General features: G+C 47.7%; 2 protein-coding genes across 2 annotated transcripts; both read left to right on the forward strand.

Moving 5' to 3' along the window:
- The first annotated feature begins 4,137 nt into the window (after window positions 1-4,137).
- On the forward strand, window positions 4,138-15,372 carry WDR5 (WD repeat domain 5). The gene is made up of 14 exons (XM_084219716.1): window positions 4,138-4,204; window positions 5,734-5,924; window positions 6,740-6,848; window positions 8,128-8,201; window positions 9,066-9,155; window positions 9,723-9,812; window positions 10,543-10,626; window positions 11,446-11,501; window positions 11,641-11,687; window positions 11,845-11,920; window positions 12,240-12,273; window positions 12,925-12,999; window positions 13,257-13,344; window positions 14,288-15,372. The coding sequence occupies exons 2-14, from the start codon at window positions 5,844-5,846 to the stop codon at window positions 14,386-14,388; spliced, it is 1,005 nt and encodes a 334-aa protein (XP_084075842.1). The 5' UTR covers window positions 4,138-4,204; window positions 5,734-5,843; the 3' UTR covers window positions 14,389-15,372.
- A 4,248-nt stretch (window positions 15,373-19,620) lies between these two features.
- Window positions 19,621-22,587, forward strand: LOC311161868 (uncharacterized protein; the record flags this gene model as incomplete). The annotated part of the gene is made up of 3 exons (XM_084219825.1): window positions 19,621-19,696; window positions 21,060-21,200; window positions 22,403-22,587. The coding sequence occupies 3 exons, from the start codon at window positions 19,621-19,623 to the stop codon at window positions 22,585-22,587; spliced, it is 402 nt and encodes a 133-aa protein (XP_084075951.1).
- Between the last annotated feature and the right edge of the window lie 2,473 nt (window positions 22,588-25,060).

The following is a 25,060-nucleotide window of genomic DNA, read 5'->3' on the forward strand; positions in this document are numbered from 1 at the left end:
AGTCAGCCAATATCCAGTGGAGGGTGTGGAGGAGATTGAAATAAAGTTCTTCCAGATTGAGTGTTCTCAATCCAGTGAAGCAGAGATGAAGTGTTTCCACTGCAATGGTCAGGAAGGGCATGGAGAGCCCACAAAATCTTCTGTCTGACTATGATGTGTCTTACCAGGAGGGAGCAAAAAGCTTTATTTGGAGGAGCTGGAGACTGGGATACACTAGACTAAGATTTATATGTAAGGAAAGAGGCAGAGCAAAGGCCTAAACTGTTGTGAGAGAAGGACATGACCACAGAATTTGGGAATGGAAAAGAAACTGCCCAGCCAACATGGCTACATATCTTTGGCCATAGTTAAAAAAGTTCCTTTACCTGGATCTGAATGGTTTTGTTGGACATTCAGTGTGGTGTGAAGATCCAGCACCTCCTGTGAACACAGTGTTTGCACAGGTAAGCAAGGCTGTGAATAGTGTGTGTTACTGAGCTGGCAGTTTAAAGTAACAGACACTGGAACATGCCAGAGCCCTAAAGGATTCCTCTGTGTTTTCTTCCTCCTGCCCCCTCACAAAGATTGGAGAGAATGGCAGAGAGATCCTCTAACAGTAACACCTTCAAACATCTTCATCTGTAAATGACAATGAGTAATAAATAGATTTCACTAAAACTATTTCAGGGGTGTGAGTGAATTGCATTGAACTGTCCCCTGACTGTGGCTGCAGCCAAAGAACAAAGCTCCTGATTCACACAAGTGCTGAGAACCTGCTGCTCCAGTTGAAGTGGCTGGGAGAGGCAGGCTGTCATCACGTCTGGCAGTCAGAGCGTGTGTGACTCAGGCTGGGCTCTCAAATCAGCAGCCTCTGTGCATTAACTTGGTTGGGGCTGGCATTGGGGGGAATTTGTGCTGAATGAATAGCACATTGCAGGACTCCAAACCTGTGGGAAGTCTGACCTGCTCTTCAAAATCATGTTTCTTACCAGATCTTTACTAACAAGGGTTTGATACATGCAGTGTTCAATGATCTTACACTGAAATGAGTTCTTCAACTTCTTCCAGGTCCTTCATGCCTGGATTAAGTGTTTGTACACATCCCTCCCAGGGCAGGAAGATTCCAATCCTACCTGCTCTCCACTGGGCTAAGATTTCCTAGCTTTAAATGAACAAATGTTGGCAATGATGCAAGCAAGGCTTAGAGTGTAGTGGGGGAGGTAGAAATATCATCCTGGAAAAGGTTCAGTGTTTGTTTTTAAATCCCAGAAGAAACATATGAATGTGATGTATCTGGGATTTAGGGGGAAAAAAAAAACAGAGCAGAATGTTAGGAACCACCCAGAAACAGCTCTGTGTCAGGGATCAGCTGCTCTTTAGAAGCCTAAAAGATGCAGCAGGTCTCTCCTGAGTTCTTCCTCCCTGTTTCTGGAGCAGAGTGTAACACACAGCGAGTCTGTTCTGCACTTCCCCTGTCTGCTGAGGGGCCCAAGCAAATAAAAATGCGAGCTGAGATTGCTAATTGTGCCAAAACATAAACATGGGCTCACACAGCTTGTGAGCTCTGTGTGTGATTACTCACCACTACAAACCTAAGCACGAGCTGGTTTGCAGCAGGCAGGTCTAAACAACAGGTCCAGGCTGTAGTGAAGTTCCTGGGAGCTTTTCCACAAACAATAATGTCCTTTGGGTCAGCTCTGCAGCTCTGGGTTAGCTCTGGCCTCGGTGCAACCTGGGACAAAATCACACACACTGGTCACAGCAGGAGCCACGGCCTCAGCTCCTGACACCCTGGAACCCACCCAAAGGGACCCCAGTAACACTGGGAGCAGCCACTTCCTTCCAATCTGAGCATTTTCCTCTCCCTTCCAACACCATGGGAAGCTGCTCTCCCACAAACACCTCAGACAGGTGTCTTTCCCAGTTCACTTGGCACATCCCCAGATTCAGGCTGTTTGGAAGCAAAGGGAATGAAAGATTTGGTGAGGGAGAAGCCTGCCAAGCCCCACGCTTTTCCAGAGTTTGGACAGATGTCACATCCTGCTGATCCCAGCTGTGGAAGCCTGGCCTTGTGGAAGCAAGAAAGACCTGCACAGATGATTCATAACCATCAGGTGAAATTTAATCCAAATTTTTGTCTGTGCAGAGCCCTGGGGATGTTCTGCAATCCCAAAGAAATGCCCCTGCTTGTGCTGTTTCTGAAAGCTCATGCTATCAAAAACCCTGCCTGGCATGGAATCAGGTACTTGGCCGAATGAAGTTTATCATACTTTAAACTAGTTTAAAAAAACATCCAGGACACTTAGAGGCTAAGGGTTGTTTAGAAATACACTTAATTTGTAGTCAAGGCTACATTTTTCAGGTTCCAGAGAGGTATTATTCAGAGCAGATAAGGACTTTTATACATGCACATGTATGTGTTTTCTACACATATATAAACATATTTATATGTATTCTCTACATATATAGAAAAATATCAGGCAAAAATTCCCAAAGCAGACACTGAGAGGCAAAATACGAACTTATCTCCAACATGAAAGAAACAAAAAACACCCTGCCACAAGGAAGTTCTATAAATAGCATTATACTGCTGATTTGCATTCTCCCATTTTATTTTATATTGTTTAAAAGACTGAAAACATTGAGCCAAAACCATCTGGAAGAATCAGCACCAGGGATTTAACTGGATTTGTTCCCTAATATTGTTCGGGTGACTCTGCAGCTCTTCTGTGTTTTACCTCCCTGCGTTTAGAGGGCAGGGCTAATTCTCCAGATTTCTGCTGCAGGATTCCAGGCTGGAGGAGAAGGGCCTTGGCTTCACTACACCACAGGGTTTTTTTCATCTTTTCCTTTCTCAACTGCCACTAGAATTTTTGGAAGCCAAAACTCTTCCTGTGTTAAAGGGCCAATGAATGACACACGTCTCCTTTGCTTCCCTCTTAACTGAAAGCAGACTGCAACGTGTGGGTTCAGAAATAACCCACTGCTCTCCAGAGAAGTGCTTAAACACATGTTTAACTGTAACTGGGCTGTTTGGCCTTTATGAATTAAACACTTTACTGAGTCAGGGCTTTTTGTGTGACAATACGCTGAGAAAACCACCTTGCCTCAGATACCCTCTCGGTGTTAAAATGGCTCAAACATCAGCATTTAGAATCACTTGGGTTGGGAAAGACCTCCGGGATGGTCGAATCCAACCTTTGATCATCACTTTGTCAATTAAATTACTTTGTCAATTAATAAATTTAACATCAGCATTTAGAGTCACAGAATCACTTGGGTTGGGAAAGACCTCTGGGATGATAGAGTCCAACCTTTGATTGATCATCACTTTGTCAATTAAATCATGGCACTGAGTGCCACGTCCAGTCACTCCTGGGACACCCCTGGGGATGGGGACTCTGCCACCTCCCTGGGCAGCTCCAATGTTTAATATTTCCCCCGGTTCCAACGTTTAGCACCACTTTCCCATGAAGAAATTCCCACTGATGTCCAGCCTGAACCTCCAGTGGCGCAGTGAGGATGACTCCCCGCTCCCTGCCGGGGAGAAGAGCCTGAAGAAGAGCCCCTTTACAGACATGATTATGGATATTACAGCCTTATTATAGCCATGACTGCCGTGTGAATGGGCCTGCCCTTCTCACAGCCGCTTTTATCGCTGTACATCCAACGGGGCCAGCTGCGGTCGCACCCCAACGACACCTAACCCCCTCCAGCCGAGCTCAACGGCCCCCGGGCGGCGGGAGCAGCGCCGTGGCCACCGATCCCGGTGTGTACGGGACATTCCCACACGGGAATGTCACACCGGCGAGGATGCGGCCCGCACGGGCAGGGCGCTCCCCTCAGCGAGCGGGGAACGGCAGCGGGCGCTGGGAGGGAAGGAGAGAAAGCAACGAGAGGAGGGAAGAGAGAGAAAAGAGGGAAGGGAGGGAAAAGAAGGAGGGGAGGGAAGGGGCGGGCACGACGCCACGGGGATGGGCTCCGCCCGTGCGCGCACTCGCGCCGCTCTTTTGGCTCTCGGGCCGCGCCGTAGCGCTCCCGGGAGAGAGCGGCATTGTGCGGCCTCCAGCCCGCTCCGCGCAGGCGCCGGGCCCCATTCCCCGCCTGGCGGACCCGGACCCGCCGCCGCCGCCGCCGCGTCCCCCCCTCCCCTCCCGCGGCCGCGCTCCTCCCTCGCCGCGGAGGAGGCGGCGGCCGCCCCCCTTTTCCCCATCCCCATCCCCCGGTAAGTCACCGAGAGAAATAGCGAGAGGGGCGAGGCGGCGGCGGCGGCGGCTCCTTTCCCGTCTGCTCTTCGTCTCCCGCACCGCCCGGGGCTCTCCTCCCGCACCGCCGTTGCCCGCGCGCGCCGCCGCCGCCGCCTCCCCTCAGGCAGCGCGCGCGGAGCCCGCCCGCTCCCCCCCCCCCCCCCCCTCCCCGGGCCCCTCCGCGCGCGCCCTGCCCGGCCCCCCCCTCCCCCCCCAACCGCGCGGGGACCCCTCACCCTCCCCTCACCCCCTCCCCACATTTTCCGGGTCCCCACGGGGAGCTGCCCCCACATTCCAGAGCATTCCAGAGCGAGGGAAGGGCCGCTCGGGGCTGGGGGGGCTCGGCGGGGGGTGCTCTCGGTACCGCGGGAGGGGATGCGCTGGGAGCCCCCCCGGGCATGGAGCCCAGGCGGGCCCGGCAGCGATGCTGCGGTGGTTTGGCAGCGCGCTGCGGGCTCGCCCGAGTTGCTAGATGAGTTCCAGATGAAAAGGAATGGGGATCTGCGTGTGGAAAGTTTAATTTCTGCTCGTGGCCCTCAGATTGGCCGGGGAGTGTCCCTGAGTGGAGATGGTGGGGATGCAGCGCTGTGCCATGTGCTCTGGGATGACCCTGCTGGTGCTCCCTCCCAGCCTGGCCGGGCTGGGATTCTGGGATCTCCCCACACCCAGCACAGCCGGCAGGCAACTGGTATCTCGGGAGGGAGATGCTTGGAATGCCAGTGGATCCTGGGAGCAAACGCTCTCGTTCCCCAATGTGCTGCCACCAGCAAAAGGAGCTGCGAGGTGGCAAGCGCACTTAGCAGGCAAATCCTGACAGTGTGAGCCGGGGGTGATTCTGTTCCCGAGCTGAAATGTGGCTGAGCTGCAGTGGAGATTTGTTCCCTCTGCAGCATCAGCCCCGATTACGGAATCCTGGCACTGCACTCCATCAGGTCTTGTTACAGAAAGCGAGTCTGGAGAGGCTGATCCAAGGCTGCTGCCAGTCAGGGTGGAGAAGGGGGTGGTTTGATGCTCAGACCTTTCAGCAGGGAAATATGACACCAAAATATTCACATTCTGAGGTGAAAGGAATCTAGTCAGGTCTTGAGCTTTGCAAGAGCCAGGGTTTTTTTGTGTTCATCATCATCTCGTATTCTCTGCTATAATAAATTAAAATCGGACTGATCCTTCCATCTTCCATACAAACCACTGTATTTACCATGTGCTAAGTACTTGTTACAAGTGCTTTGGGGTCTGTGATATGAAGACCCTGCCACACCTCAAAGCTATTGTGCTGTACTTCTGTTTGGAAAAAGCTTTCCAAGGAGTGATCAAAGGCTGTGGCTTGAGTTCTTGGTCTTGCACATAAGTAGGTCTGAAGGCCCTAAAATACTTCTGTGCTGCTCAACAGATAATAAATAGGGGTTTTCACACTGGTTTCTGGCAACCTGCACTTTGACCAATCTCACTCTTGTGCATGCTGAGAATCTTTTTGACAGCTAATGAGAATATTTTGTTTTTCTTCCAGGTTTTCCTTGCAGCGTGGTTCTCCTCTCAGTGGCAAGAGCTGCCTTTTGAAGCAGCACATTCATTCTCCCCTTCAAGCAGCCATAAGTCTCATTTGCCAGCTCCAGAACCATGGCAACAGAAGAAAAGAAGCCAGATGCAGAATCCACCAAAACACAATCTACTCCTTCCTCCTCGACCAATCAGAGCAAGGTGTGTGTGGGGCCCCAAAAAATATCCCTGTAAAAACACCTGGAACTACCTGAACACTCAGCAGCCAGACCAGAATCAGGGATTTGAATTCTCCTGAAAATTGAGATCTTTTCCATGTGGCTGCTTCTGCTATTGTCTCATGCTGAGGATTTTAAGGGAAAAGTGGATGGAGTGCAGCTCTGCTGTAGTGCTAAGTGTTCTTTTCTTGGTTTTGAGTATGTTCTCACTAGTGAAATACTTCTTGTCACTTTGATCATGACAAAGGCTGTTTGTTTGTATCCTTGGAATGCCTGGAGTTGGCTGGAGAATTGGTGAATCTCTAGTTGTGCAGTGGGAAAACAGTTATTCAGGTTCTTTGAAGCCTGGAGATGCTCAAGGGAGGTGTTATTGTCTAACCATGAAGCCTTTTCAAAAGGTAAAAGTGGGATTTTAGGGGCGGGGAGGAATTGGCCTGTGGTTTATTTCATGATCAGGGTGAAAATACAAACACTTGAAAGCATCTTGAAAGATCAAGAGTGTCACTTGGAAGTGCCAGGCGCTTTGTGGTCGGGCTGTTGGATTATTGTCACCTGTTGGTTACTGGCTTGGATGGAATTTACCTCAGGGGTGCCTTGGTGTTGTGCTTGGAACAGTGAGGCCCCAGACTGAAAGGCTGTTTGGTTATTTTCTGAATTTGGAGTGGAATGGGAATGTAAATGTGATTTAATGCTGGAATCTGTTATGGTGAACATCCACATGGTCCGTTCCCCTGTGCTGGCCACTGAGTATTGGAATTAAATTGGAATTTAACTCGTTCATGCATATTTTTCTTACAGCCTGCCCCAGTAAAGCCAAACTATGCTCTCAAGTTCACGTTAGCAGGACACACAAAGGCAGTGTCATCAGTCAAGTTTAGTCCTAATGGAGAGTGGCTTGCCAGCTCCTGTAAGTATTGCTTTTGTCTCATTTCAAACACAAATGTGGGCCTTGAAGAAGGGCTTGTCTGCAGCCTCCATCAGGGACAGGAGGGATGCCATGTCATGACATGGTTTTTCTTGAAAGAGTGATACCAAAGCTGTCACTCTTTGAGATAATCTGATTGAAGTTCTGTTACTTTGAGCATTGGGTCCTTGCATTGCCAGGAGAGCCCTCACCTGTTCAGCTTTCCTGACTGAGCAAATGGGCAAAAACCAGCACAGGATTCTTTCCTGTGCAGAGAAAACCCTTGTGCTTTTCTGTATCACTAGAAGTGAACATTCAAATTTAAACTTTGTGCACAGTATCTGCAGGCAAAACTTTCCTGTGGGAAATAAGGAAGGTGCTGCAGAGTTTGGGGGCACATGCTCTGTGCTGTGTGCCTGTGGTGCTTGGCAGTCAAAGGCTCTGATTGCCCCAGTGAAGTGCAGAAGGTTGTTATAAATAGTGTTTCACTGCTTGCTCTCTTAAGTGATAGAACAACTCTCCTTTCTGTCAGCTTTGGTATTTCCTAAGGGTTTCTTTGGTGTTCAGCACTGCTTGACAGCTTTGCCTTGAAAATGTGCTTCTGTGACTGTCAGTGATCCAGAGAGAATCCATGTGTAAGGAAAGGGCAGTTGGAAATGTTGAATATGACAGTGAGGGTCACTGGAACATCTTCCAGACATGGGAATGGCTTGGGGCTTTGACTTAACTGCAAACAACCTCAATAAAACCAGTTTACTGTGCCAGATAAATCATTCTTACAGTGTCCCTATCAGAGTTCCCCTTCCCTTTCTCCTGAAAATGTTTTCCAAACTCTATATCTGGCATATATTAACTTTTTTTTTTCTGGCTTGTTTTGCAAGTTACCATGGATAATATGTTTGGGTTTCTTCAGGCATCCATTCAGTCCAGCTTGTGGTGTAATTATTGTTCTTTTTGGGGTAAAAGCCTTTCAAGCATTCCCGTGAACCAGCACTACTTTTACCACTGGCAATCTAAAACAAAAGTAGAAACCCAAGTTGTCAAGAGAGAAACTAAAGCTGCTGGAGTCTCTCTGCATTCCAGGCAGCTTATGTAACCTCAGCTGCTGCAGAGTGCTGTGTAGGAAGCTGTTCTTCACCAATTCAATATCACCTTCTTCCCTGAGGTCTGCCTGGGGAGGGAGAGCTGCCCAGAGACAGAGTTAACTTATTTCCTTTCACCTGGAAGGGACAGCTCTGGTGGTGCTGTTAATTAACCTCTGAACTGGCACATTCTTTTCCAGCTGCTGACAAACTCATTAAAATTTGGGGAGCATATGATGGCAAGTTTGAAAAAACAATATCTGGTCATAAGCTGGTAAGTATCAGGTGATTAGTGTGGGACTTTACCTGGGAAGAATTTTGCTTTCTTTTCCTCATTCAGAAATTTCCATTCTTGGTTAGTTCTACCCGTGTAGAAAGTTTGTTCTTCAATTTGTACAGTCCTGGAATTGCTGGATTAATATTGGGGCAGGCTGGGAATATGGATGCATTCCCAGTGCCCAGCCAGCTTCTTGTGTCCCCTGAATTGCAGGAGAACCCACCTCAGACACAGGGCAGAGCATTCCTTGGTGAAAATCCCTGTGTATTCTAACACTGTGTCCTGTTCCATCTTTCCTTTGTATAAGGAACAAAACACTTGCCTTTTAAGGAGATTGAATTTTTCTTGTGGGTTTGCCTACATAAACACAACACTTACTCATTCTGCAAAGTTCTTAAGAAAACACAAAACTTCCAAGCTCTTTGGTTTTCCTTTTTTTAAAAAGTTTTTACATGCTGAAGTTTCATGAGCAAAAATGAAGATTTATCAAAAGAAAAACCACTGGAATCTTCTCCAGCCTCTGGGGACTTGGACTGTAAACAGCAGCCATTTGTCATGAAGAAAAGCCATTTACTCAAGTTAATTTATGAGCATTCTATTTAGGAATTCCAACAAAGGGTTTTGGTGGCCACAGTAAGAACTGTTAGAACCAGCTACTGATGTTCTCAGTATGTGGCTCAGCTTAAAATTAACTTGTGCCAGAGGAGCTTTTAACCCAGCAAAATCACTGAATTCCTGACTCTCAGTGCTGAATTTTCATTCAAGCTTCAGCTGGAAATGTAATCTGCAGTCTGTGTTTTCCACTTTTCTGTGTGGCTGAACAAACAGAGCTGAGAAGAGAATTGTTTTCCTTTGTTTTAGGGGATCTCTGATGTTGCTTGGTCATCAGATTCCAACCTCCTTGTCTCTGCCTCTGATGACAAAACTCTCAAAATATGGGATGTAAGCTCGGTAAGGGCAGGAATTATTATTTATTTACCTTCATTTTTCTCCAGCATTGGCTTCTTCACTTGTGTTCCTGCTTGTAACAAGCTGCTGGATGGGCTGTGAGGATGAATGAATTGTGCTGTCTGCTCTTGGGAAGAGTGGGATGCTTGTGGATACCACGAGGAGCCTGTTATGCTCTGAGAGAGCACTAAAGCCTGATGATGGAGATAGAACCACAGCAAAAAGCCTCTCAGATGAAACCATTTTGTAACTTCTTACTTCTGCTTTTCCCCCCCATTATTTTGTGACAGAGAGAACTGGATAATTTGGTTGAGTTTTGATTAGGAATATTAAATGGTTTGGATCCTCCTGAGCTGCATAAAGAGTTTGCACCTCATCTACAATCGTTATGATTGTTTTATATTTTTTTGTTTCCTGTTTTGTTGCAGCTGGCCCTCTGCCCATCTAAATCTGGGCTTAGAGATGGTTTCTTTCTGTGCTGCACAGTGATTAACCTTAATGTGCTCTCTCTGGGTGCTTTTATGGTGCTGGGTGATGCTGTGTATTTAACTCTGCTGAATTTTATTTCAGGGTAAGTGCTTAAAGACATTGAAAGGGCACAGTAACTACGTTTTCTGCTGCAATTTCAACCCTCAGTCAAACCTCATCGTTTCTGGCTCAGTGAGTGGTTTTTAATTTTTTTTTCCTTTGTGGGAAGCAAGTACTGCACACTCTGTCACTTGTCACTAAAGGGACAGACAGGTTCTTTAGGGATCCTTGGCAGAATGATGATGGTATTAAATCATAGTTACAATTACAGCTTTATTTTCTTAACAGATTATTATGATTAGTGTAGCACACTAATTTATGATTAGAATGGCACAGGATTTCTGCAGGCAGGATTGATGTAGTACAATTTATAATTAGTGAATACAGAATTTATAGTACAACTTATGGTTTCTAATCACCTGGATTCTGACTTTCCTAAAGGATGACTTCTAATCACCTCTCCTCCTGCAGATTGGGTCAGATCATGGTTTGAAAACAATATTAAATAAACAAATATGAATCACACAGCCCATTTCAGTTGTGTTTTCCCTCACAAACGCAGCTTGTGGTCAGGTGAGCTGTGCATTGCTCCTGCTTTGTTTGCTTGGGAAAAAGCCCTTAATCCATCCTCAGTGCCCTACATGGATGGGAGTGGAATGGGAATGTCCATGTGATTTAATGCTGGAATCTGTTATGGTGAGCATCCCCATGGTCCAGTCCCCTGTGGGGACATGGACACAAGGAATTCAGGGAGGTGTTCCCAGACTATTGGTTGGCCCAGCTGGGCTGAGATTGATGCTGTAGCTGAGTGCTTCAATCAGGTGCTTGACTGAAGCCCCTGGTGCCTCTCTTGCCTCTCCAGTTTGACGAAAGCGTGAGGATATGGGATGTGAAAACAGGGAAGTGCCTCAAGACGTTGCCTGCTCACTCTGACCCAGTTTCAGCCGTAAGTCCTTCCTGATCAGTGAAAATCACAAAAATGCATGTTTTGTTAGCAGAGCTCCTCTCCTGCCCTGTAGAGGGGTGAGTTTGGGCTGTTACCAAGCCCTGCACAGTGTCCAGGCTGGGCTGTGGTTGTTGCTGGGGGCCATTGCTCAGTGGGAATGAAATGAGGGGGGTTTTCTCTAAGATCAGTGTGGATTTTGGTCCTGGCTGTAAGTGTGAATAATGCAGAGGTGTGCCAGGCATGCCTGAGTGTCATTCTGGGACACAGATTTGTGGCACTTGATGCTCGGAGAACAATCTGTATTTCTTTTGCTTTTTTCTGTTGCTCCAAGTCATTATTGAAGTTATTCCACAGAATACTCCTGTTTTAAATCTCAGTCATTTCATAGGAGAAATGAGCTTGGAATACAGCAATATCCATTGGAATTAAGGAAGACCACAAGGTGTTCATCTCTTAATGCCTTTGAAATGAAAAACACTGAAAAAAAATCTGAGCCTCAGATATGTTGAACTGTGGCTGTTCTAGCATGGTTGTTCTCCCATGTGTAAAAGATATTTCACATTTACAAATGTCTTTTAATAGTAATAGTTCTAAAGAATTTTTCTTTAGATATAAATAGCAGAAAATTCACCTTAAAACATACGAGAGGCTACATAAGAGGTTCTATTCCATGCCCTTAAAATAATCAGGTTTACCTGCATGTTTTATTCTGCTGATGTGTTCCATGTCAGAAATGGAAAGTGAGGAGCTTAAACATTTGATCTTTATGAACATCAGTAAAGTTATTAATCTTAATAATTAGTATTAATAATATTACAGGTGCATTTTAATCGTGATGGATCCCTGATAGTGTCAAGTAGCTATGATGGACTCTGGTAAGTGTTTGTCTTTTCTGCATCACTCTTTGAACCTTTTGCATTTAAAAATATTTTAAAAAACAAAATTTGTAATGTTAAAATTGTAATAAAAGACTTCAAGCCCAATAATAATTTTTTGTGTGTGTGTTTTTAACAGTCGTATCTGGGATACAGCATCAGGCCAGTGCTTAAAAACACTGATTGGTAAGTAGAAATATTTCTTGTCTGGGCTGTATTTTTCACACAGATTTTGTGTGTGTTTAGTGAAACTATTAAAAACAAATGAATGTCAAAAGAAACCCTCTGTCAGTGAGACAACACAGCTGTGCACTTTGTAACACTGCTTTTAATTTTGCTGTAGATGATGATAACCCTCCTGTGTCTTTTGTGAAATTCTCACCAAATGGCAAATACATATTAGCTGCAACTTTGGACAAGTAAGTATGAAAAAAAAGGAGAATAACACACAGATTTTAAATTTGGAGTATCAGATGATGCTTTAATTTGCTTTTTGGCTGCCATAGTAATGCCAATACATGACTTCATATGTAGTGTTCTTTGTGGAGGAGAATATGAATGGCATGGCAGTAAAATTGATATTTTGGGGTTAACTAACCCTTCATTCCAAAGCCAGGCTAAAATGATCCATGTAGACTTTTGGAAATCTGGTATGGAGAAATATTTTTCATCTGCTAGGAACTTTTCAGATTAAAAAAAACAAACCCAAGAACTAAAATCTTTGGTTTTGTTTTCCAGCACTCTTAAACTTTGGGACTACAGCAAAGGAAAGGTAATTCTTTCTGTTTATGTCGATTTAACTAAGCTTTTAGGAAAATGGATTTTACATGTGATTTACAGTACTTCTTTAGTGGAGAGGATAAACTTTTAGCAGAGCCTGTTGCAACAGTACAAGGGGTAATGGTTTTGAACTAAAAGAGGATTCAGATTAGAAAGTTTCCTAGAAAGTGAGGGTGGGGAGGCCCTGGCAGCTCATCCCTGGAAGTGACCAAGGCCAGGTTGGAGAGGCTTGGAACACCCTGGGATAGTGGAAGGTGTCCCTACTCATGTCAGACCTTTAAAGGTCCCTTCAAACTCAAACTATTCTGTGATTCTGATTAAAAATGTTTTTAAAAAGAAAAAAAAAATGAAGATACTTTCCTTCTGCATAGCCCTGGGACATTAAGTACAGCAATATTTCTGCATTTTTCTCTTCATGAACAATAAATTGTCTTTGATCTCTTTCACTGTTGTAATGGGACAAATTTAGGGCTTTGTTTTGGGTTTTAGAGCAGAGCTGCACTCTGCATCCTCTAGATCACCCTTTTTGGCAGAGTGAGAATCACAGGCTGATGTGTTTAGTCTTTTTTTCCTAGAGACTTTGTCCTTGACTGAGAAAACTCTCTCCCAGCTGCATTAATGTCCTGTGGCTCTTCCCTTGCAGTGCCTGAAGACCTACACAGGACACAAAAATGAGAAGTACTGCATATTTGCCAATTTCTCTGTCACTGGTGGAAAGGTTGGTGTTGATCTGATTATTTATTGTTACCTATGTGCAGTTCTTACTGCTCTTATCTGTAGATAAAGGAGGATTTTGGGGCTGAAAACCTCCTTTGGTGGGTGCTGGTTTTCATTTCTCTGGGTGGGCTCACTGTCAGGTTTGCTGACTTTTCCTTCTCCCTTTCACATGAGAACAATGAAATGTTTACTGAGAAATAGCACTTGGATATGGATCAGAAAGATTCAGATAACTTTGTTTTCTCTCTGCCCCTCCAGTGGATTGTGTCTGGTTCAGAAGACAACCTGGTTTATATCTGGAACCTTCAGACAAAAGAGATTGTACAGAAACTACAAGGACACACAGGTGAGGGAGAGGATTCTGGTTTTATTGATAAAATATCCCTCATATCATCAGGCTCAGCCTGAGCATTTTCTCTCTTATATCAGTTTTTACTCTCAGACCCATAAATTCTTGACTGGCTGAAGCTTAATTGAACCCTGGGAGTTTTGCTCCTTTTTATGAAGGATTTTTTATGGGCATTGAAAATATTTTATTCTTCACCTGTGAAGAACTTTGACATCAACTTGCAAAGGAGATTTGCTTGAGCACAGAACTGGTCAAGATTTTTGAATGTCTCATAAATTTTTGACTGTGAATGGTCTGTTAACACCTTCCAGAGCTGCAGCTCAAGGATGAGGATTGATGTGGGCTGGAAACGTCTGTGCATGTGCCTGGTCTTGAACCATGAGATGTCACCTGCTGGGTACCTCAGTCTGAGTCCTGCAACAGAGCAGAGTTGAAATGAAATCTCAGCATGCTCAGTCCTTTGCTTTGGGCTGGATCTCTGTGATTTTTGGGGCTGGATCTCTGTGATTTTTGGGGCTGGATCCCAGTGATTTGCAGTGTAAGGAAGGCAGTGGCAGCAGATTTTAACTTTCAGGCTCTGGAGATGAAATGTTACCTAAGAATGCCCGGGATGTTGGAAATACCCTCCTGAAAAAAAAACTAATCTGGGTTTTGATTCAGCTGTGTCTAACATGATCTGATAGAAGTAAGAACTGGAATCTAGAGAGTTCTCAGATTTTGAAACCAGTCAGACACTTTCCTACTGCCCTCAGTTCTTTCCTGCTTGTATTTCCTTTCACAGAGGAGCAATAGTTGTAAGATATTTACAAATAACACATTTAATTCTGCTAGGAGGAAATAATAACTTGGCTTCATAAAACACAGTTGCTAATTTTCAGAAATGCCTGCTATGAACCAGATTGAAATAATTGCATTTTTTTATCTTTTTTTTTTTGCTCAGATGTTGTCATCTCCACAGCTTGTCACCCAACAGAAAACATCATCGCGTCAGCGGCGCTAGAAAACGACAAAACAATTAAACTGTGGAAGAGTGACTGTTAAACGTTCCAGGATTGCTTTAGAGACTGTCAGGAAAAAAAAATAAAACATGTTTTTAAAAAAATTATTAAAAAATAAAAACACCCATAAATCCAGTTTTGCAGGAAACCTGAAGAATATTTGATAAAGTGGTTTCTGTTAGTCTTGGCCCAAAGAAAACATCTTAGCTCTGCTAGAGCTGGGCAACGTGGTGGAAAAAAAAAAGAAAAAAAAAAAGATGCAGTGTCTCCTTTTCTTGCCTGATGTTTTGGCAGACAAATGGATGATTCTGATGTCGGGTCAGAAGTCTTGGACACCCCAAAGATACTGTATTTTCTGATGGCATTGCTTCTGGGCACTGTTGCTGCTTAAGGAGGAGCTGCCAGTCTACTTTGTACCAGTAAGTTAAGTCACAGGCCTAGAGATGTGTGGAATTTTTTTTAAATATGTCGAATTTTTTTTTTTTTAATTTTTTAAGATTTTTTTTTTTCCAGAATGTAGTTTCTAGTCTCTTGGGAAATTTCTGTATTGTTTTAAATAGGAGTACTACATCTTTAAGGGTGCTTCATTTTAAAACACTCAGCTCAAACTTTGTGACCAAATAAAACCATGCAGTTCCAGATTTCCCTCTTCCTGCCCCTGACTTGACTCCTGTGGTGGAATCTCTTACCTTCTGTATAGTTGCTTACCTCTTGTTACGTGTGTTTAATAGATGCTGTTCTAGAGCAGTTACAGTTCTTCTGTTAACCATTAAAATGAATCCTGCTTGTAGTTGTTCTCAGCATATTTTAATTTTTTTTTATTTTATTTTGCCTCCTCTGGTTCTAAAGCCAACTCTCAGAACACTGTAAAATTATTTCCATGTAAAAAGAAACAAATCCAGACTTTTTGTATCTTGGCAATCCATGGTATGAAGCTGTATTGCAAATGGCATGACTCTGTATCTATCTCAGCATTGGTATTTCTTTCCCTTTTTGTCATATCCATGTGGTATTTACACATCCAGAAAAATACCATGTGCCATAATAAAAAGGTGGGATTTTATGTGTATGTTTGTGGTTAAGAGTGTGCTCGTGTGAAGTGTCTGTGCCCATGGAGGCTTCTCTGAAAAAATATTTTTTAGGGGAGATGTTTCCTGTAGAAACTCCAGTAAGGGAGGATGAGGAGCAGCAGTGTGGAGAGAAAAAGAGGAACAAACCAAAGTCCAAATTTATTTAATGAAGGGAAAAGGATTGGGCTGCAGTTGTCCTCAGCAGAGACAACATTGCTACAATCCCTCAGCTTTCCCTGAGGGAAAGGATTCCTGCTGCCCCCTCCTTGCAGGATGGGCAGGGATCCAGGATTTACCTTGGATGGATGCACAAGTTTTAGTGCACCCAAAGGGTTCTGCTGCAAAGGGGTGTTTTGCTCCTGGTGAAGCAAAACCTCATTTTTTTTGATATTTACCTCATGTGCTTGATAATAACAGAAAATCAATTACAGTCCAGACCTCTGGAGTGCTGCTCTGAGGCTGCCTTGCTTTGAAACACTTGGAGAGAAAGAGCTGCAAGACATGAGGCATAGGTTTTCTTTTTAAAATATAAAAATAGAGTTCATGTTGAGCTGCTAAAATGGCTATTAATAATACCAATGCCTTTGGAGGTTTTTCGTTACCCCCAGGAAGGGACACTGTCTAGACTTGGTGTCACTGCTAAAATGATCAACTCATGGTTTTTTTCAGCCTTATTATTGAAGGCCAGTGCAACTCTTCAATGCAAGATGTGGCTGTGCTGCTTTACAGCGTGGAGGTGGTGGAATTTCACTCCAAAAAGCATTTTAATGTTGATTCAGAAATATTTCCTGGCATAGTGCTTCCCGTGTCCCTGTGTGTGAGTGGCTTTGCTTGCCCAGCTGTGCTGCCACAGTGAGCTGGGAAGGAGGGAGATGAATTTTCTGCTGAAATCTCTTGAACAGGGATAGAAAAGCCCCTAATGTAAAGGATCTGCTGTAAAGCTGCTCTTCATAAAGGTTGTGTTTAAATCCTTAATATCCCACCTGGGATTAATGCTGGGGCCTGTTGGCATGAGCTCTACTTACCTCTAATTCTGTGCAGCCTGGCATGGCTGTGGTGGTTGGAGGGCCAGGATTAGCTCGAGCACAGCTCTGAGAAACGAGGATTGTGCACAGGGGAGGTGTAACTTCATTTTGGGTACGGGCTGAGAGTGGCTGGGGTGTGTTGCATCGTGCTGAGAGAGGCTGAGCTACTGCTGTGAGCTCATCTCTGCTGCACCGGCGATACGAGGGAAAAGGCGACTGGGGGACCAAAAAAAGAGCCTGCCGCGCTTTCTTTAGGGTCTCCCGGAAAGAAAACAAGAGGGAAAAACAGGAAAAAACATGGTTAGATGCCACGAAGTAGGTGGCAGTGCCTTAACCGTATGTGTGTTGTACAGGCCACGAGGGCCTCTTCCATCCTTATCAAGGGGAGTGCTAACCTTCTCTCCTTTCATACAACACGGTTGTTGTCGTGCACCCGATACTATTTAAACCTCCAGCATGCTCTACCTACACAGAACAGAGCGAGCCAATTTTTACATCACTTTTTCCCCTCAATTCGAATCCCTTTCTAATTCCCATTTAAAAATCTTTTATTTACGTCATAACTTTGCCTAAAAACCCTAAAAATTTTGGTAAAATCGCTAAAACGCGCGCTTTCCACCACCCTCTTAATATATTCATCATATCTAGCCAATCAGCGTGCAGAAGGCGGAGCTTCCCCTGCGCCGTGACGCGCGGGGCGCGGTTTTGCTTTGGCCTCGCTGATGGAGGCGGGCGCGCCTGGGGGTCGCCGGTTCGAGTCCCGCACCCGGCAGGGCGGTGCCGCGGGGGTGAGCTCACCGCGGGATTGCGGCGGACCCGCGTAATTTGCGCGGGGTTTGAGCTTTCCCGCCGGATATCCCGCGGGTTTGAGCTTTCTCTCCGGGTATCCCGCAGGTTTCAGCTTTCCCGCCGGGTATCGCTCGGGTTTGGGCTTTCTCTCCGGGTATCGCTCGGGTTTGAGCGGCACCGCGGGATGTGCTGCTGGCATCTCCCGCAGCCGGAGCAGCGGTGCCGGAGGGAGCGCATTCCCGAAGCGTTCCCGCCGCCCGGAGCTCGTAAATCGCTCCGAGTTCCGTCATCGCTCATGACGAGTTACAAGTCCCACATGTGGGAGCGGTGGAAAAGGTTGTGTGGGGTTTTTTCCCTTTTCTTAAGGCCTTTCTCTCCGGTATCCCGAGGGAATCAAACCAGACAAACACTTCTCTAAATGAGCACTGCAGCACCTCAAAACAGCCCGCGGAGCTGCCGTTCCCAGCGGGATGACTCCCCCCGCATCCCGCTGCAGGTGCCACCGGCATCGCTCCATCCCCCGACCCCCGCGACTCTCCCTGACCTTCCCGCTGGGTTCCCGGAGCGGAGGAGCCGCTTTTCCGGATGATGCTGCGGATCCAGGTGCAGCGCCCAGGGGTTTGCACAGCCCCGCCAGCTGTGCACAGCTGCTGCATCACAGACTCAGAACAGCTCGGGGTGGAAGGGACCTTGCAGCTCACCCCATTCCCCTCCCCTGACAAGGGCAGGAACACCTTCCACTCTCCCAGGTTGCTCCAAGCCCTGTCCAGCCTGGCCTTGGACACTTGCAGGGATGCTGCATCACCGCCACAGAGCCCAGGCTGCTCCTGGCTGCCCCTTCCAGATAACTGATGAGTTTATTAGGGGATTAAAAGTTAGTTTCCCCTCCTTATTGAATGCTCTGATTTATGCATGCGTTTAAATCAATCCCATTTCCTGCCTTTTATCCCTTCTCCCCCAGGCTTTCAGGCTTTACTGTGTCAGACATTTGTTACAACCACATTGTTTTGAGACACCGTGGGTGGTTTAAGGGATTTAAATCCATGAGCTGCATTTCTTGGGCACTTCTCCCAGGTGCCAACTGCCCCTCCTGAGCTGTAGATGCCCCTCCTTGGGCCAGTTTGTGCTGCCTCCTGGTGAAATATGAACCAGCATCCCTGCTAAAGATGCTGCTGGAGATTAGGTCTGAGCCTGCCTGGCTGGCACAGGAGGTGCCTGGTGGGCTGGGCTGCCCAGGGTGGGGGATTTCAGGTGCTGCTAGCAGGCAGTTGCTGGATGAGCTACATAAGCAGCTTATTTTGTCATTTTAATTTTTTAATCCCGTGCATTCGGTCGCGCTCTCTTATTAGTAAGCATTAGCTCCCCAAGTCCCATTAGCTCCGCTGAGAGCTGGGGCTTTGCTCGTGGGGACAGCTCTGGAGGAGCCCATGGGGGTTGGGGGCCTGCTCCTGCAGCTGCTGACAGCCCTGGTGTCCCGTGTGGGTGTGACCCTGGCCCTGCAGAGCCATCACTGCTCAGTCCCTCCCTCTGCTGTCCCCCTGTCCCCTCCCCAAGCCCCTGGCAGTCCCAGCTCCCTCCAGAGCTGATCCAGGCCCGGGGCTGGCTCTAACCTCCCCCTGCTTTGTTAGGGCAGCTATTTTCTTGTGGGTAAACACACACATTCCATTCAAACCCTCTTCCCTCTCCTTCAGGTTTTCCCCTTAACCCCAGGGCCATCCCCAGAGCTGTACTTTGTTAGAGGATCTCAAGTCTCGGATTTAAAATTAGTTGACTGCTTCTCTTTAATAAAATTATTCCTTTCCTCTTTAAATAGCACAATATGTCACAGAAAGCCGGTGGGTCCGTTCATGAAGATGAGACAGCTCAGAGAGGAAAGAGACAGGCAAAAAAAAAAAGGAAAAAAAAAAAAAGTAAACCCATACATCTCCCCAAACCCCTTCTGCCTAATCCAACTGAATTAGAGGATTTCGAAGTGGATTTAAAACTAAATCTTGATTAGGGAGAATTTCTCTCCAAGAGCTGCTGCACGGTGGTATTAATGGGAAGTGATCGTGGACAGAGGAAATAGGACAGAAATAACTGAGGGTAGCACATACGCACTCAGGTCTGTGCAGGGACTGAAGGAATCAGGGAATTTCTCCAGAGGAAGAGGGAGAAATTAAACATCAGCATAAGGAGCCTGGGTGCCAGGGGCTGGCTGGGCAGCCAGATCAGATCCCTGCTGCCCCTGGCACCTCCCGAGCCCCGGGAAGGGCTGGCAGGTGAGGAGGCAGCGCTGAGGACGAGGAGGGCCGGGCTGAAGAGCCGGGAGGAGAGGAGAGGAGGTGTCAGCCCGCTCCCCCAGAGCTGACAGGTGAACAGGGCTCTGGGGGACCCCTGGAGATGCCCCCCATGCTCTGCGGACACAGGGCCGGAGGTGCCCACGGGATCCTGTCCCTGCTGACCGTGGTGTTCGTCCTGCCAGAGGGTGAGTGCTGTCTCCTTTCCTATCCTCCCCAAACCCAACCTGCCCAGGTGGGATTTATCCTTTCCCATCCTCCCTAAACCTGCCCTGCCCAGGTGGGATTTATCCTTTCCCATCCTCCCTAAACCTGCCCTGCCCAGGTGGGATTTATCCTTTCCCATCCTCCCCAAACCCAACCTGCCCAGGTGGGATTTATCCTTTCCCACCCTCCCCAAACCCGACCTGCCCAGGTGGGATTTATCCTTTCCCATCCTCTCTAAACCTGCCCTGCCCAGGTGGGATTTATCCTCGTGGTGAATTTAGGGGCGCTCCCGAGCCGTGCAGCTGCATGCTGGTGGTTTTAGGATGGAGGTAGTGTCACTGTGTTTTGTGCAAAAGGGGCAGTGTGCCAGGATTTGGGATCCCCTGGGCTCCTCTTCCCTGGTTTGGCCGGAGCAGGGACTCCCCTCGCTGTGTCTGGCTGTGTGAAGGTGCTCCAAAGCTGTGGGAGCAATTTTGAGCCCCCAAAACCTCTGTGGGAACACAGGAGGGCTTGAGAAGGGCTCTGGGTCAGTGTTCAGGGGAGAGGAAAGGCAACAGCAGCAACCTGATTGATCAACAGACGTTGCCTTAACCTCCACAACAGAGGTGGATGGTGTAAATTAATATCCTTTAAAGGCTTTTTGGGTTGTGGCTGATTTTTTTTTTTTTTAAAGAAACCTGAGAAATGGCTTAATTCCCATTGTGGCAATTTTCAGACACAGTGGCTGCAGGGAAGGGCTGAGCTGCCGCCAGCGCAAGTGTGCAAAGCCCTGGGGACACCCTGAGGCCATTGGCCCGGGGTCACAGGCACCGCGGTGGCTCTGAGTGCTCTGCAGGAGGATTTCCCTTCTGTTTCCGAGCAGGTCTGCCTTCCTGATAGACCCCGTGATAACATCAGGACTGTGTCCGGGGGGGAAGCCAAACCTCGCTGATAAACCCATCCCTCTGGAGCACATCCCTCCAAAGCAGGCACAGCTAAACTGGAGGCATTTGGTGAAAGAGGGAAAAGCTGTTTCTGAGCCTGACCGAGCCCTGAGCCGGCGGCGTCTGCGGTTGTGAGGTTTCACCTACTCTTTACACCCCCTGTTTCAAAGCTCCCCTTGTTCCCGCAGTTTGATCCCAGCTCAAATCTCGGGCTAATCTCTGATTTCGCACTGACCTCTAGTGGGAGATGAGTCTGTATTTTCGGGCCCATGGGTAAACAAGTGACGGGCAGCTCCGGCTTAATGCGACTTGGCAAGGCAGGCAGCGCTGCGAAGCCGTCGGTAGAGAGCAGCTCGGAACGAGTTGAAGCCTTTTCCCCCCTGGAAAAAATCCAGCCGCGTTTCTTCTGGTTCTTGTTTAGTGTCTGGACTCCAGTGTTATGGCTGCAACATCGTGGTTGGCACCAAAAACGTGGACATGGGGTGCTCCAAGCCCGAGGTGATCACCTGCTCCCAGTCCCACCAGGGCTTCAAGCACCGGTTCTGCATTAAAACAGAGAGCGGTGAGTCCGCCCCGGGGGCTGCTCCAGCCCTTCCTCACCCCCAGACCCACCCTCGCAGGGCACGTCCCCTGTGCCAGGCTGTCACAGCATCCTGTCCCCTGTCATCCTGATTTTTAAAAAATTTTAAGCCTTCTTGTCATGGACATATTTGGATTTTTCTCCTGAGGAGCTGAGAGGACTCAGAAATGAAATGTAGACAATAATTATCTGCTGCAGTGGAATGCAACAGGTGCATCTTTGGTTGGTCTCGTGTGGTTGTCTTTTATTCATGACTAATCACAGTCCAACTGTCTCAGACTCTCTGGTCAGTCACCAGATTTTATTATCATTCCTTCCTTTGTCTTTTGCTTGCTAACTTTCTGATGAAATCCTTTCTTCTATTCTTTTAGTATAGTTTTAGTATATAATTTTCTTTTACTATAATATACATCATAAAATAATAAATCAGCCTTCTGAAACAGAGAGTCAAGATTCTCATCTCTTCCCTCATCCTGAGACCCCTGCAAACACCTCCACACCTTCTGATGTTTACATTCTTGTAACAAACTTTCTCACATGCTTCATGTAAATAACTTATTGTTTTGCATTCTTTTGTGGAGGAGGAGAAACTTGATGGTCTGTTAGTTTGTCCAGTGTCACTGGAGAGGTGGCACTGTCACCCTCCAACCCACTGCCACTTTGGGAAATCTGCAAATGTTGGAGTCAGGAAATAAAGGTCCCTTTTTGTGTTCACAGGGGTCCCAGGATGAGGGGAGAGATGAGAATCTTGACTCCATGTTTCAGAAGGCTGATTTATTATTTTATGATGTATATTATAGTAAAAAAAAATTATATACTAAAACTATATTAAAAGAGTAGAAGAAAGGATTTCATCAAAAGGCTAGCAAGGAAAGAAATTGAATAGAATGATAAAATCTTGTGACTGACCAGAGAGTCCAAGCCCGCTGGACTGTGGTTGGCCATTAATTAAAAACAACCACACGAGACCAATCAAAGATGCACCTGTTGCATTCCACAGCAGCAGATAATTATTGTTTACATGTCATTTCTGAGGCCTTTCAGTTTATCAGGAGAAAAAATCCTAGCAAAAGGATTTTTCATAAAATATGTCTGTGATACTTTTTTTTTTTTTTACCTTGGAAGGAGCAGCCAGTTGGCGTGGTGCAGTCCCCCTGACGTCCCTCCCTGTGCTTGCTTTGCAGTGGTCCTGGGCATCCTGCTGGCCAGCGGCTGCGCCACCTCTCGCCACTGCCAGCAGCAGGAGCTGCCGGGGGTCCGCATCCACTGCTGCGACACCGACCTGTGCAACGCCTCCCCCGGCGCCCCCCGGCCGCCCCCCGGCCGCCTCCTGCTGCCCTGCATCCTCGCTGCCCTGCTCCTCTCCTGAGCGCCCCGGGCCCGGGGGGCTGCTGCCAGCTGGGGGGGCTGCTGCCAGCTGGGGTGCCCCCCTCGCTGCTCCTGCAGGTGGGCAGCACGCCCACCCTCCCGTCCCCTCTCTCAATAAAGGTGCCGAACGCTGCGGAGCTCTCGGTGATGCCCCCGCGGGGAGGATGGGGATGCTCCCCAAGTTTTGGGGGGTACCAGGGAAGGGGGGAGCGCAGGGCCGGGGGTCTCCCCACGGCCCCGCGGGGATGGGGAGCGCGGCCGAGCCCCGCTCTTCCCACGAGAGGGCATCCGCGACCCTCGCTCCGCATCCCGGCTCGGGGATGGATGGATGGATGGAGGGATGGAGCATCCCCGGCGCGGGGCTGGGGGACGGCGTGAAAGGAACGGGCAGAATTCTCAGAGGTTTTTCCCAGCCGAAGAGGCCGAACGGGAGCTTTAAGAGCAAAATCCCATCCCGTGCGGATCGCAGCCCGAGCGGCTGCTCCAAGGTCAGCGCGGGGGTTTGCGGCAGAGCTGGGAATTAAACGCATCTGTCTCAAGAGCCAGCCCCGTGTCTTTATCACCAGGGAAACAGCATAAACCTCGCCATGAGAAAGGGAAGAAGTATTTTTATTCTATTTTTTTCTTCAGATGAAAAAAAATAATAATAATGCAGAAGACCTTTTCCATGCAAAACATCAGCTTTTGATGACATTTCTCAGATGTGTGTCAGAAAACAAGCCAAAACTCTACTAAAAATATTATCTGAGGCACCTTCCCAAGAGAAACACCTTGGGACTGATACAAAACACGCTCAGATTCTGAAGATTCAAAATAAAAGGAAATCAGAAAACAAATCCTGGAAGAAAAGCTACAAGAGCAGCAACAGTACCCAATTCCCCTTCTTTCCCCTTAAAACATTCCTTATGATTTTTGGGGGAGCAGGAAACATTCCCTTGGCAGCTGGAGTTATTCTGGCTACTGGTTATTTATCTGCCTGTGCTGAGCTCTGTGCAAAAGCCCTGTCCAGTATAAATTCCCACTGATTGGGGATGGGGCAGAGCTGATGGCTGGAGGATCGGGATGGGGCAGAGTTTAAGGCCCCAGGATCAGGATGGGGCAGTTTATGGCCTGAGGATGAGGATGGGGCAGAGCTGATAGCTGGAGGATCGGGATGGAGCAGAGTTTAGGGCACCAGGATCAGGATGGGGCAGAGTTTATGCCCGAGGATGAAGATGGGGCAGAGCTAATGGCCCGAGGATCGGGATGGGGCAGAGTTTAGGGCCCCAGGATCGGGATGGGGCAGAGCTGATGGCCGGAGGGTGATGCTGTAGCAGCTCTGCCGCCCAGCAGCGTTTTGGGGAGAGGCGAGGAGCGGCCGCGGTGCCTCCATCGCTGCATCCCGCTCCTCTCCCCGCGGTTCCCGGGCCGGGGGATGCTGCTGGCCCCGCTCTGCCGCCCTCGCCCGGCTCGAGCCATCCATCTTACACCGTGTAAGAGGCCTGTTGCAATTAAGTAGGCTGAAGTGCTCCTGAACTCTTTAACCTTTGCCCTGGGATTGCTCCTTTTGCCCCGGGGCTGTGGATCAGCTCCATTGCACTCTCCAAACAGCGCCTGCTACTTAGCTGACATTTCTTTCTCCTGCTGGATCCTATTAGCACCCTGAGGTTGAAAATGCTACTTTGGAGTGTTGTAAGGAATGTGATTTATACTGGAAAGCAGCGACAATCTATCTTTCCCTATACACACAGTGCACATGAGGCTGGAGAGCTAAATCCACATGGCCTGAACAAACAGCAGCTGGGATAATTGGGGAGGAGGCTTCAGGCAGGGAGAGGAGCCTGGGAGGGATGGCACTGGGGCCAGGGGATGCAGAGCTTGGGGCTGGGCAGGAAACCTGCTGCCCAGTGGGATCCCATCCCCACACCAGCCCAAACTGGTGCTGGATGCTGCTGGTTTCCAAGCAAGGATTGGGAGCTGCCTGGGCTGTTTTCAGGGGTTCTGGTTTGGGAGCTGCCTGGGCTGTTTTCAGGGGTTCTGGCTGGGGGATCCATCGTGTCCTTCTCCACTGCTGATCCTCTGATTCCTGAGCAGGACTCGCAGTGGTTTGCCTGCATGTGAGTCCATATCAAGGATAACACAATCTGCATGGGAAGCAGATGGAAATAAGAATGGAATGGTGCCTGAAGGAGGGCTGATTAGCCTTTATCAGATATGACACGCTAACCACCGAGGCTCCTCGCAGGAACACCGGGTTAAAAATCTCTGCAGTGTCAAATTTCATCCTCCCTGAGCAAAGAGACACTTTCCATAGTGTTTGTGTGAATCTTCTGGATAAGCCCTGGAGACTGAAACCATCTCAGCTTCATCTGGGCATTAAAAGTCCCACCCACGTGTTTAAAAAAAGCCCCAAACCCAGAAACGCAAAAGCTGACATTTACTCTAAAATGTCTTTTTCTTCCTGCATCACTGCGTGGATCCCGTGTGAGCTGCTG

The sequence above is a fragment of the Fringilla coelebs genome (genome assembly GCF_963513975.1).
Source record: "Fringilla coelebs genome assembly, chromosome: 21".
Lineage (NCBI taxonomy): Eukaryota > Metazoa > Chordata > Aves > Passeriformes > Fringillidae > Fringilla > Fringilla coelebs.

Excerpts from the sequence above, each read along its gene's own strand:
- WDR5 (XM_084219716.1), top strand. The coding sequence starts at position 5,844 with ATGGCAACAGAAGAAAAGAAGCCAGATGCAGAATCCACCAAAACACAA. Across the intron at positions 5,925-6,739 it reads CCTCGACCAATCAGAGCAAG|CCTGCCCCAGTAAAGCCAAA; the intron begins GTGTGTGTGGGG and ends TTTTTCTTACAG. Across the intron at positions 6,849-8,127 it reads AGAGTGGCTTGCCAGCTCCT|CTGCTGACAAACTCATTAAA; the intron begins GTAAGTATTGCT and ends ATTCTTTTCCAG.